At 36.6% G+C, this 12596-nt stretch overlaps 1 protein-coding gene across 12 annotated transcripts in view; it reads left to right on the top strand.

Moving 5' to 3' along the window:
* Positions 1-12596, top strand: part of TAPT1 (transmembrane anterior posterior transformation 1) — a 49229-nt gene that overhangs the window by 32802 nt on the left and 3831 nt on the right. For 9 of the 12 annotated variants that reach the window (XM_035903471.1, XM_035903468.1, XM_035903473.1 and 6 more), the window contains 7 exons: positions 1848-1928; positions 2801-2910; positions 4483-4542; positions 4958-5050; positions 5893-5961; positions 7477-7553; positions 11485-11645. In XM_035903471.1, coding sequence (XP_035759364.1) covers positions 1848-1928; positions 2801-2910; positions 4483-4542; positions 4958-5050; positions 5893-5961; positions 7477-7553; positions 11485-11645 — 651 coding nt within the window. The remainder of the gene's footprint in view (positions 1-1847; positions 1929-2800; positions 2911-4482; positions 4543-4957; positions 5051-5892; positions 5962-7476; positions 7554-11484; positions 11646-12596) is intronic. The other 3 variants (XM_035903465.1, XM_009648027.2, XM_035903470.1) reach the window with 1 other exon arrangement.

The raw sequence follows: 12596 nt of genomic DNA, 5'->3' as shown, positions 1-12596 counted from the left end.
GGGGGGAAGGGGAATGTTTATTATTACAGCACAAGAGGAAACTTAAGGCCAAAGATGTCACTTCTCAATTTAATCCTGTCGACTGGCAAGCTGACGTACTGAGCAGGTAATAAATGTCTGAAGGACTGGCTTGAAACATGCTTTAATGTTTAGGCCTGAATTAAGGTACTTAGTTCCCACTTGAGAGTTTCTATCTGTGCAGGCCTTCCTGGGATCTGAAGCACTGAAGATGGGATCTCTTTGTGGCCTTATGCATTGTTGACCAATGATGTGTCACAACAGTGAGGAAGTATGCAATGTGGGAAATAAAACATTAAACCTTTTTGATATTCTGGGCAGAAGTCTGAGAACCCAGTGATTACTTTCAAGTTGCTAATGCGTATGATAGAGAATATAGATCAAGGAATGCTAGACCACCTATTAATCCATTGGTGACCACGCGAAGTGGTATCTCATAACTAGATTCATCAGAAAATACTGTGTTGTGGTAATTTGGGCAGTATTTGGTAAATTCCGAAGCATAGAAGAATATATTTGACTTGTTGGAGTGTTGCCATCACGAAATGAAGGAGTTGGGGTTAGGACTTCATGTATGTTCTGTTTTTTCTGGTATTTGAATTTATTTTACTGAAGGATTTCCTTGTTTCTTCCCCCATACATATGCCACTTGTTCTGTTTTGGAAACTCGTGCTTCCTCTGACCTTTGTCCAGACCATACGGAGAGATGAGTTTATGTACCCCAAAATGTGACTTTTTACATGAGGCTGTATGCACACATTCTTCTTGAATTCTGTCTGCTTTTCATTCCCCTCTCGTGGAGGAGTTGTTCTTTTCTTTTTGCTCCCTTCCTTGGCTTGCCAGTATTTTGAAACTTCATTTTTAAAACAAGGGATATTGTTATGCTAGACTATAGTAACGAAACCCATGAACATTGTCATTGATGTGTAGTCAGTTAGAGATGATGGAAGCAATATCTTAACAGATTTTCATAATAGACCTGTCTTCTAAAAAGACTTCTTTGGACTTGCTAATTTGTGGTGACGCTACGTTTTAGGTTTTGTAAACCATTTTTCAATACTACAATTTCAGGGAGGTTTTTTAATATGTTAAAAAATGTGATGCTTCCTGAAGCAAACTGTATGGGTTGTTTCTGGAAGTAGGGCACCAAAGTAGGAAAAAAAGGCCCTGCCTAGTCTGGGAGGACAAGTCATAGGACTCCATCTCAAATCAGACCGCTTTTGTGTTATAGTTCTTAAGGTTTTGATAACTAAGCTGATGTATCCTGCTGTTCCCTTTTAAGGTGGCAATGTGAAAGATTAGTAGGAACCTTCTAACTAAGGTGTAATAGTTGTCTTAAAACACTTCCCCCCCCCTCCCCCCACTACTGGACCCAGTGTATAGTAATTTGGATATCTGTGTTCTGTAGAAAATGAAACTTGCCTTGCTAATAACTTGAAAAGACAGGCAGATGCATTTTCTCCATTTTTGCACCAGGAGGTGCTGGTTCTTTTTAAATCTCACAAGAAGTGCACAAACTTTATCAAGAAAGGTGACTACTTTATTAATGTATTAGAAAGTTAGCAAGTCACAACATAAGTCCCTTCTGATGCTGGGAACCCAGAGTCGATGCAGCATCGGATGGACCTCCAGTCAGGTCACAGCACACTGAAGAGATCATATCCATGGTGAGGTTCCCAGCATCCCCTCAAACCTGATCAAATAATTTGTGGAAAAGATTGTCTAATCCAAGATTAATAAAAGATAGGACCTCAGAATGAGTAGATACCTGTGTATGCAAATAAATGTTTCTTTGGGGTTCACAGCTTTTTTTTTTTTTTTTTAACTAGATATAAAGGAGAGGTTCACCAATTACGTGCTGCTACTAATTGTATGTCTAAGAAATATGGAACAGTTCTCATGGAATCCAGGTGGGTAAACTAGTAAAAAAATTAAATACAAAATGACAAATGCCTGTGCTATCAACAACTGTATCTCTTGCTTCTTTCCTCAATTTGAAAGATAAGGGTAACCAGGACATTTAATTGAGGAATCTTAATTTGTCAAATACCTTAGATTCTCATTTTTCTATTTCTGGCTTTCTCTATCCTTTCTGCTAGGAGTATATTCTGTCATGCTATAAACATGCATAGTTATGTTTCAAGTAGTGTTTGGAATGATTTCTTCTCAGCCCTTCCCTTTCCTCAGAGTATGTTGAGGATGAAGGGTGCCCTAGAGAATTTTAGTTTGTGAGGCTAATGAGATTGAAATTTGGGAGAAGATTATGTAAAAATTTCTGTTCACAATTATTGATTATAAGTTCATTATACTTAGGATTTTAATATAAACAAATATTGAGTAAAATTTGGATTTTATTTTATTAAAACTTTAGTTTAATAATTCTGAGGCTCGATCTGTGTGGTGTATTTTGCTTGAATGTTACAAGTCTACCTAAATTTTACCTTAAGCATCTAAAACTGCAGGTGGTCTGTCCATTCCTCATGCATACTGAACATCTACTATCTAGTATGTGCAAAGGTTGTCTTCCTAGAAGAGAGAAAGCTTTAGAAAGTAAAGGCTTTAGAACCTGATCCTAATTGTGGTGTGATTGTACAGTATTGCTCAGTTTCTAGAACAGCAATGGAATAAGCGAGCACTTGCACACCACATGCTGAGTGGTGATGTAAAGTTACAGACCCTTCAGACTCTTGAGGACTTTTCACTGTTGAGCAAGTGTTGCAACTTTTGTTTTGTATACTGGCATCAAATTAAATGGCCTAACTTGTTTCTTCTCAACCTTCAGATCATCTTTGGGTGTTATTCCCAGATGTTTGCATGGTGGTTGCTTCAGAAATTGCAGTGGATATTGTGAAACATGCCTTTATAACAAAATTCAATGACATCACAGCGGATGTAGGTATCCTGTTTGGAATGCTGAGTGATATTTTAAGTTGTAGATTATTTTGCTAATACTTTTTTAAATATTAAAATTTACTCCAGTGCAGAAGATGAAAAAACTGTTATTTTCATATATAGGATATCATTTGGGAAAGTTTGATTATTTCCTGATACAATATACTTCCAAGTATCTTTATAGTCTGGAACAAACACCTCTGCTTCTAAATTAGTAGTTCCAGATCCATAAATTACTGAAAGTGTTGTATAACAGTTCACATAATAACTGCAATTCACATAACTGGCAGATAGTTTTGTGAAGCGATCACGAGTTAAATTGATTAAGGTTGCTTGTTCTACAGTCTAGACAGAGCTTGTATCTTTTCCTAACAGAATGGATCGTAGGTTTAAAATTCAGGCTTTAGGAAAAACAGATACCGTGAGGCTGCTGAATCTCCGTTCTTACATGTGTGTTGAAGGTGGAATCTGAAATCAGAGAGATATTTTTCCACTGTCCCTGGAGCACTAATATGAAGTAGGTTATGTTAGTTTCCCACTCCTGAAATTTCTTAGGCCATATTTATTATGCAGCCCTTCTTACAAGGTAGTAGATTAGGTTACTTTTTGCGTGTTGTGGCATGATACATTGGCCATTTGTCTTGCGTGTGCATGTTGCGCAAATTCAAATGCACTTGATAAACTTGTGAAGAGATGAGAGAGCGTTTTTTCACTATTAAAACCACTTTTAAGGAAATGAGATCAGAACTTGCAAGTGCTATCTTTTTCAGCATCTCTAAAGTAACTACATTGTGTGGTGTGGAAACAAATTTAATAGATGTACTTAATAAGCTCCCTTATGCCGGAGGCATTTATGCATGCCCTACTTTCATATAGAGAGTGTGGAAAAGAGCAATAATGAAGTCATGATAGCAAAAAATGTAGCATGCTTCAGTGTGCTGAAACAGCTGGAGGATGGGGGTAGTGAGTGACAATTTTGCAAGGTTTGTTTAACAAACTTTTGTATTTTTTGTATGGCTAGTTTGGACTTTTTCAGAAGTTTTGAACTCCTGCAGTGTGAGTGGCCCTGCCACTTATCCTTCAAATAGGTGCTTTTCTGTCTTAATAGGCAGAACTGCTTTAAAGAGAAAGAAAAGCTTCATTCATCTTCTGATACAACTTGGTTTTTTTCATGGAATCACTTGCTTAGTATATAAGTAAGCTCTCTCTTTTGTTTAATTTCATCCCAGTGCTATCTTTCATGTAGCTTAAAACAAATGATGAACATGATTTCTCTTACATTTTGCTTCTGACAATCCTCAAATTCAGTAAATGCTTTTGTAAAGTCTCATTCAATTCCTAAAACATAGCATAGTGTTGTTTGTTTGTGTATATACGCATTACTTTATCGCAGAAATACAGGCTCATCTGTTGAAGGGTGCAATTAGACCCCAGAAAAACTGTCTTTGACTCCTTCAGCCTGTAAATAAGTGTTTATAATTTTTTTACAGAAATATTTTTTTAATATCTCTGTTGCTTCTTTAAAGTGTGATAACAAATTAACCACACATCCAATGTCCTGCATTTTTCCAGGTCTACAGTGAATACAGAGCCAGTCTTGCGTTTGACCTTGTTAGCAGTCGACAGAAGAATGTAAGCCTGAAAATAAAGGCATTTTCTTCTATTAACTAACGTAGGGGATATCGGAGGGGATATTGGAACAAATGCGTAAAGAAATACATAGAGAACTGTTACAGCTCTAAAGTTCTACTCTGCTTTTTTTAATGAGAGATAACAGGAATGTTTCCTTCAGATTTATATTCTTATTTTATCTGATTGTTCAGGTCAGTTCGGGCTTTATGTAATATGCTGTTGAGAAGTCTCTTCCAAATACCCTTATAGTCAGGGGATGGTTGTAACAACTTTGACATTTTTGAGATATATGGTAACTAAGTAAGCTTAACAAAATGTTCTTGAGATAATTTTAAATTACTATTTTTTAGCTTTATTTTAACTGTGTTGGATCAAAATACAGTATTCATTAGGAATTTTTATTATTTCTCTGCAGACAGTGTGCACAAGTGTATATGGATGTTTGTACCATGCACGTTACTGTTGTGGCACGGATATTTACAGAACACACAGACTGCTTGTGGTTTTTGTTAGTACACCTTTCCTGGATGAGTGTTTTAACTACTAGTGAGTGCTCTGGATGAGTGCTCTAACTGTTAAATGAACTTTATTATAATAATTTACATAGGTTTTTTGGGCATATTTAATAGCTATCGCTAGGAATGCAGTAGTTATAAAAAAGTTAGACACCTTCAATTACAAATAATTAATAATTTGTTAATTAAACAACTGGTTTATTAATTCTGAAAACTCCATTACTTTTCCTAAGGATCTCAGTGGAAAATGAGGTAGCATAATATAGGCACTAACTTTGGCATGACGTTCAATACTGCATGAAGGCTGTCATGCAAAGTGGTTGTGTTTTGAGAGTTCAGATGCAAACATATTTTCAAAATTGTTTTAACACAATTATCCTGAGGCTAATTATAAATGTTTGTAAAATGATTTAAAATTGCTAGTGTGATGGATAATTGTTCTTTTATCCCTGTTATGGGTTTTTCTGTACAGTATTTGAGGATCAAAGTCAAATTAATACAAAAAAGTCTCTAAGCTAGTGATAATGTACAGATGAAATATCATAGCGTGTTTGGATTCAGTGTCCTAATTGCTCTCGATTTAGAGATTTGTCTTATACTCCAGTTGCTCTTGATTTAGAGCACTGAAGCTAATCTTACTGGTCATGGTAGTATTAAGTTTTTGTCTGAGAGTGCAGCTATCTGCATTTGAATTTCAAAATGTGAATAGGTTCACTTTATACCAGTGTAGTGTCTGTTAGCAGAGATTGATTCCTATCTAGAGGGTGTGCCAAGCTAAAATAAGCTCATTCCTTTGCATAAATAGTTCATTATTCTTCCTTTTTTTTTTTCCTAGGCGTATACAGATTATAGTGATTCGGTTTCCAGAAGAATGGGTTTCATTCCTCTTCCACTGGCTGTTTTAGTAAGTTGTATCTTTCCTATCTGTTCTCTGTCAATAAGATCTCACTTTGAGAATATATGCCTGTGAGATAGCTAGCTCATTTTGGTGTTTTGAGGGTGAAATGATCACCTTAAGTAACTGAAATGATGCTGCAAGGCTGAGTTAGCATTCAGTATAAACTATATTGCATACTAATTGTGACTTCACAAATGTGTTACTGTTTATCAGCCTTTCACAGAAAATGGAATATATATTAATTCTACAGAATTTATAAGCACTTTAATTGTAGCAGTGGAATTAAACTACATCTGTGCTTATTAAACATTTATTCCTTTTGGCAATTATCCTGTTCATTCATTTGGAATAGTCGAAGCAGCTGGTTGCCAGAAGGTTAGCAGTAGTGTACTAGTTTTTTTAGGTTTTTCATAGGAGTCCATGTGGTTGTCCCCACTAATGGTATGCTTACTGACTAGTTTTCTTTTTTATGGGGTACCGAGCTTCTGAGCCATTTTTGAATACATGATTCTGAAGTAGTTGACCTTGTTACATGGACATGCTGCTATAAAGCAAATCACTTAATTACTGGAATTGTGTCCACATGCTGTCTGGTCTGAATTAACTATTGCAGAATGTTTTCTGTAAATAGCTGCTCTGACTTTCCCCATACACACACATAGATAAGCAATAATCGTAATACTGGGAATTTGTCCTTGCTTTGCCAGCAAAGATGCTAATTCATCATTTTCTTGGAAGAATGTCAACACGAATTAACTTTTAAATGTAATGTTCTCCCACACCACAGAGATGGGGAAAAATACTATTGACAGGCTTTGCCTTGTTTTCATCCAGGATTTAAGAGAAAAAAAAAATAAATCCAAACTGAACCAACTATGATCATGATCATAATTTCTTTTATAACTAAGTAAAGTACGTCAGTGAGATTCAGTTGAAATGCTTTTTTCAAGTTAATGGTGTTCTGATACGACATCCTGGATACTAATAGGTTTAAAACACCGAAGTGCTTTGCTAACTTGGAACCCTAACTGTGAAATACTGAAGTAAAACTGAGATTTCACAATCATTTTTTACCGGAACTTGGGATTCATATGCCTTCTCCACAAAGGAGTTTTGTATTCAGAATGTTAGCATAGTGCAAAACACTGATTCTGTTTTACAGCATTGGTGTCTCTTGACATTTTCCTCAAAAATTAACTCAGCTTCCACTCCTTGACTTTTGGGGAGGTTTTTTTCACTTGTTATTTTACTTGGAAGTCAGTGGTGAAGGAAACATTATCAGACTGTAGTTTTGGCAAAGTTACAACTAGGTGCTTATTCAAGCTACTTAAATTCAAAATACTTACTCAAACCAAAATCTTGAATAGTTAGCGCTACCAAGGGGAACATTAGAATACATTTCTGTCAATGTAAATGATTCTACTTTCGTCTTCAGTTTACCAAATAAGAAACATCTGTTAAATATTCTGTTAGTAATTGTGTGCTATGTGTTTTAACAGTTAACTTTTATTCTTAAAACAGCTCATCAGAGTCGTAACAAGCTCAATAAAAGTACAAGGAGTCTTAGCTTATGTTTGTGTCGTGCTGTTCTACTGTGGGTAAGTAAATGCACGCAACTGAAAAGTATTTACCATTATTTGATCAGATATGTGAAAAAAGCTTCTGTTGATACTTCTAAGAATACATGTAAACACAGTTTATGTTCAGTATAACATAAATGTAAAACACTTATAAACTGAAATGGAGAGTGCAGATTGGTTGTCCCTAAGTACTGTTGGGGGATTATAGCCCTCAATAAGTAACTTCAGTAATGAAAATAACTAATGGAGAAATGATTGAAAGAATTTGTGTCAGACAAGCACCATACCTCTGCCTAAAAGGGGAAATTGAATTCTAAAAAATGAAACTTCCTGTGAAAAGAATATTCAGTATGCCAACAAAAATAAACAGTTTAAGTGCTCTCAGCAGATCATGAATTCTTCTCTCTGGTAGCTAAATGCAAGGTTTCTTCGTGTTAGGAAACTGCTATATGAAAACAAAGCAAATGCAAGGCACATCTTTCTGGGAAGGGTGGGGTCAGTAAGTAGTCTCAGTTAAGGAATATGATGTCCTATGGCAATTTGGTTTCCAAAACTGATGATTCGCAAGTATCCCTTCACTGCCAAGTGAGTTTATACTTGTGTTATCCTTAGCTTCTCACCAGCTGATACATACCTCTGAGATGCATTTAGTTGTACTTTAAATACAGTCTAGTTTGCCTGTCTTGAGTCACTTGCTGTACACCATATGGGGATGACCAGTTTCTAGGAAAGCTGCATACTGAACTGTGTCAGTATTTGTTGTATCTCAGTACCAATTGATATTGGAGTCCTCCTAAACTTGATCATAAAGAAGTGAGTGATTCAAATTGCTGCAGCACAGAGAACCTGCCTACAGGATTGTGGGAATATCTCTTGTAGTGCCCTACCAATTTGTGTTTGTAACTGAAGGCAGCAAGAATTGGAAAGTACATGGCTTCTAGGTATATGAAAAGAATGGGATTACTACACATTTTTTTTATGAATAGGTAGACTCTTAAATCTAATCTGACCTTGATCTGCAAAAAAAGTAGAACTTGGTCTGGTGTGTCTAGGCCACATCAGTGTAGAGACATATCTCTTTAGTGTTGGATAACTAGGACTTTGAGATATTCCATGTCGGCCAAATAGGAAAATGTTGACCATATTTCTCTGCACCATACTTTCATTTCTTCCCCAGCATACTACATGCTGTGCCTGTGTTCTCCCTAAAGCCAGCCCTATATAACTGAAGGCAGTAGCCCCTGATCATCACATCCAAGCTGTGGTATAGCAAGCTCAGCACTTTCTGCTCAGTGGTTTTTCCTTTTTCCCAATATGTGTAATATTTCCCTACGTCTACTATTCCACTGCTGTACACCAGTCCTGGATTTTTCCCTGTCCGTACGTTGGAGGATGGAAGGCAGGAAGAAGTAGTATGATTCACATGAAGGATTAAATGCTGCTCTTTGAAGGCATAAGTCACAAAAGTAAATACATTTTGGGTTATTTTGTCCTTATTGAAAAGTGAGAACAGATTTTTACTTTTGCGATGATCTCAGATTTGGCGCTAACTCACCTCTTTCATCTTTCAAATAATTTGTGTTCTGAACATGAAATTTCAGTTTTTCAGCAGATTGGTATAGCATAGATATGTGAGAAACAATGTGATAAAATCTGAAACAGTTAATCGGGCAAAGGATTGAGACTGTAATGTGGAGGACATAGTTTTGTATTGATATTTAACAACTATAATACTGTAAGCTATACCGTTAAAGAGTCTTGCGCAGCATATGAAACCTTAGTTTTCTTTTTCTAGGATTTTGAACAACTACAAACTTACATTGTTGTTAGAAGTTTGAGCCTGGGCTAGACTGGCAGAAAAGAATAATGGAGAATCACTAGAAACTCTTGCATAATTTTCCATGAGTAGCTGAAACTGATACAATAAAGTGTTGATTTATGGCCTTTTCAACTTCTGACCTCATTAACTTGGAGTCAAATCATGCTGTAAACACCTACTCTCTCAGAACAAAAGCATGTTACATAAAAAGTGTAGGAAAAACACCTCTAAAACTTAGTAGAAGTGGAGGAGAGCTTCTCAACTCACAGAAAACAAAATCTGTCCCAATAACCTAATAAAATTGTAGAGAATCATGACTTCCAACTTGTATAAAATATCTTATTTGTGGTTGCTTGGATACTAAAATGTCAGTTTTTTCTGAGCACTGAAAGTGGCCTGCTCTGCTCATTCTTCCATTCCTCTGAATTTCTTCTACAAGTAAATGTATTGCATAAAATTCCCTTAAAAGTGCAGTGTACTTTGTTTTTCTGTTTGAGAAGTTCTGATTACATTAATGCAATAAGAGAAGCTGCTGCTGAAGTGTGCTTGGATCTCTGTGATTAAGCGGTTAGACCTGCTCCATGGATCTGTGAATGTTCACTTCAAGTCTCCTTTTTAGTCTGTTGGTGATGTACATAATAAGATTTTCAGAGAGTGGAGAATGAATTTGGAGTCTGCATTTGGTTCACTTTTGTTACATAGGTTGATTTGCATAGAGAATAGTTATATTCATCCTACAGAGAATAGATTATTGTTTTCTTGTTGTTTGGTAGTGAGCCTTCATGTGCTTCACCTCTGCTTTCACCTCTGGACTAGGCATTGGTGTCTGTGTTGTGTAATACTAGTAATGGAACTTAGATTTTACAAAGCTCGTTTGAGTTGTAAATCTAAAAGCACTTGATGGTAGATGAGACCTTCCTGTTCTTCAAATGAGAAGACGCATATAAAAGGGACTTCAGTGATCTGCTGAAGCTTGTGCTGCAAATTATAGTAATAGCACAGTCCAATTGATGGCAGGTTCCCTTTCTATGACGGTAATGCAGTGCTGCCTCTTTGGATTTGTTGAATTTTATGGGCTGTCTTTTGTGATGTGAAAAAGGACTTTTTATCGTTAGCCTGTAATTTGTGAAAGCTAGGTATCTGCTTTCTGGTGGTTTGAAGTTTGAAGTGGTCCTTGGCTGGGCCCACTTAAGGCTAGTTTTAACAGTAGTTGTTCTGGCTTCAGCTGGGATAGAGTTAATTTTATTCCTAGTAGCTGGCATAGCGCTGTCTTTTGGATTTAGTGTGAGAAGAATGTTGATAACACCCTGCTGTTATAGTTCTTGGTAAGCAGTGCTTACACCAGTCAAGGACTTTTCAGCTTCTCATGCTCTACCGATTGAGAAGGCCGGAGATGCACAAGAAGCTGGGAAGGGGACATAGCCAGGACAGCTGACCCCAACTGGCCAAAGGGATATTCCATACCATAAGACATCATGTTCAGTGTATAAACTAGGGGAAACCTGACTGGCGGGGACGCACTGCTTGGGGTCAGGCTGGGCATCGGTTGGTTGGTGGTGAGCAATTGTTCTGCATTGGCATCACTTGTCTTTCCTGGGGTTTTATTTCTCTCTTTTTATTATTTTCCTTTTCAGCATCATAACCATTATTATTACACTGTAGTATTTTATTTCAGTTATTAAGCTGTTCTTATCTCAACCCACAAGTCTTCTCACTTCTACTCTTCCAATTCTCTCATCCATCCCAACAGGGGAGAGTGAGCGGACAGCTGGGTGGTGCTTAGTTGCTGGCTGGGGTTAAACCATGACAGTAGAGCATTTGATTTGGACTTGCACTGTTGAGGGCCATTTTTAGTTCTGCGTTTAAATATTTGATGTATTAAATGGCTGCTTTTAGGCTTTGTAGACCTTTTGTTAAACTATGATAGAACTTGATGGTTTCTCTAGATAACTTATAAAAAAAAAAAAAGCATTGAATCTGAAACAAATTGTTAGGAAATGGATATTACCTTTTGATCTTGCTATTAAAGGATTTAATTTGTTAGCTAATCCTTCCAAGACAACAGTAACCATATGGAATTATTTTAATATGCTAATGCAAATATGTAAACAAATCCTTTTATTTTTTCAGGTTAATATCTCTAAAAGTTCTTAACAGTATTGTATTGCTGGGGAAATCATGTCAATATGTAAAGGAGGCAAAAATGGAGGAGAAATTATTCAATCCTGTCCTGACTGCCACCCCAGGGAAGCCGACTGGCAAACAGCAAAGCATGTTTAAATCTAGCCAAGGTAAAGCTGACTGCCTTGCTTTGTTTTCAGCTGTAATGAAAATTGCTTTCAGACTAAATTTAATACTAAACCAGATGTATGACATGGTTTGCTGCATAGTAACCCTGTTGCTGGACCTTAATCGTACCATATTACAGCTGTGAACACAAGTCTGTAAATGTAATAGAATTTATTGCTTTTAGTTCATGCATCTTCTTTTTCCTATAAGTACTCACCTCTCTGATAAGATCCCACCCTGATATGTAGAGATGATAGAAACATAAGAACAGTAGCACGCTTTTGTTTGAAAGTCATAGTCACAGAATGGTTTGGGTTGGAAGGGACCTTTAAAGATCATCTAGTCCAGCCCCCTCTGCAATGTCACTACACAAATACATAAATATTTACACATCATCTCTGGCAGCGCTGAAGTTTAATAAGGAAGCAATTTATGCATTTCTTATGGAAATTAATGTAAAACATGACACACAATAGATATAATTACTTATAATTGTCATGAACACATGAATTTAAAAGCTTTATGAAATCCAAATAGGAATCTCAGCTGGTCTCTACTCACTTCATTTCAAGTCTGTGCAGCATGGTTTTCTCATACAGGTCCTCAGCATTAGCGGTTAATACATAATTGGAACAGGGCATTATTATATTCCTGTGACATGTTATAGAAGGAAACAGAAACCCTCATTGTTCCAGTCAACTGACTTGGACTGTGTATCTTCCTCTGCAAAGAGCTCAGTGAGAGCCCTAGAGAACTTAACAGTGAGGCTTTTATTGTGTTCACTCAGTTGCTTGCCAAGGACTTGAAGAGCTTGAAATGTAAGGTGCTTATTAGATGTCATAGTGTCTCAGCAGCAACAGTAGAGTTAAGAATCTGTCAGTGTTTGTCATAAATCTCTTTCACCTGTGTCAAATCACATCATGCAGAAACTTGGGGCAGGTGTTTATTTTTAA

Source organism: Egretta garzetta, unplaced genomic scaffold (genome assembly GCF_000687185.1).
Source record: "Egretta garzetta isolate BGI_Z169 unplaced genomic scaffold, ASM68718v1 scaffold151, whole genome shotgun sequence".
Classification (NCBI taxonomy): Eukaryota; Metazoa; Chordata; class Aves; order Pelecaniformes; family Ardeidae; genus Egretta; species Egretta garzetta.
Note: the sequence above shows the minus strand (reverse complement) of the source record. Positions and strands in the feature narration are given on the sequence as shown.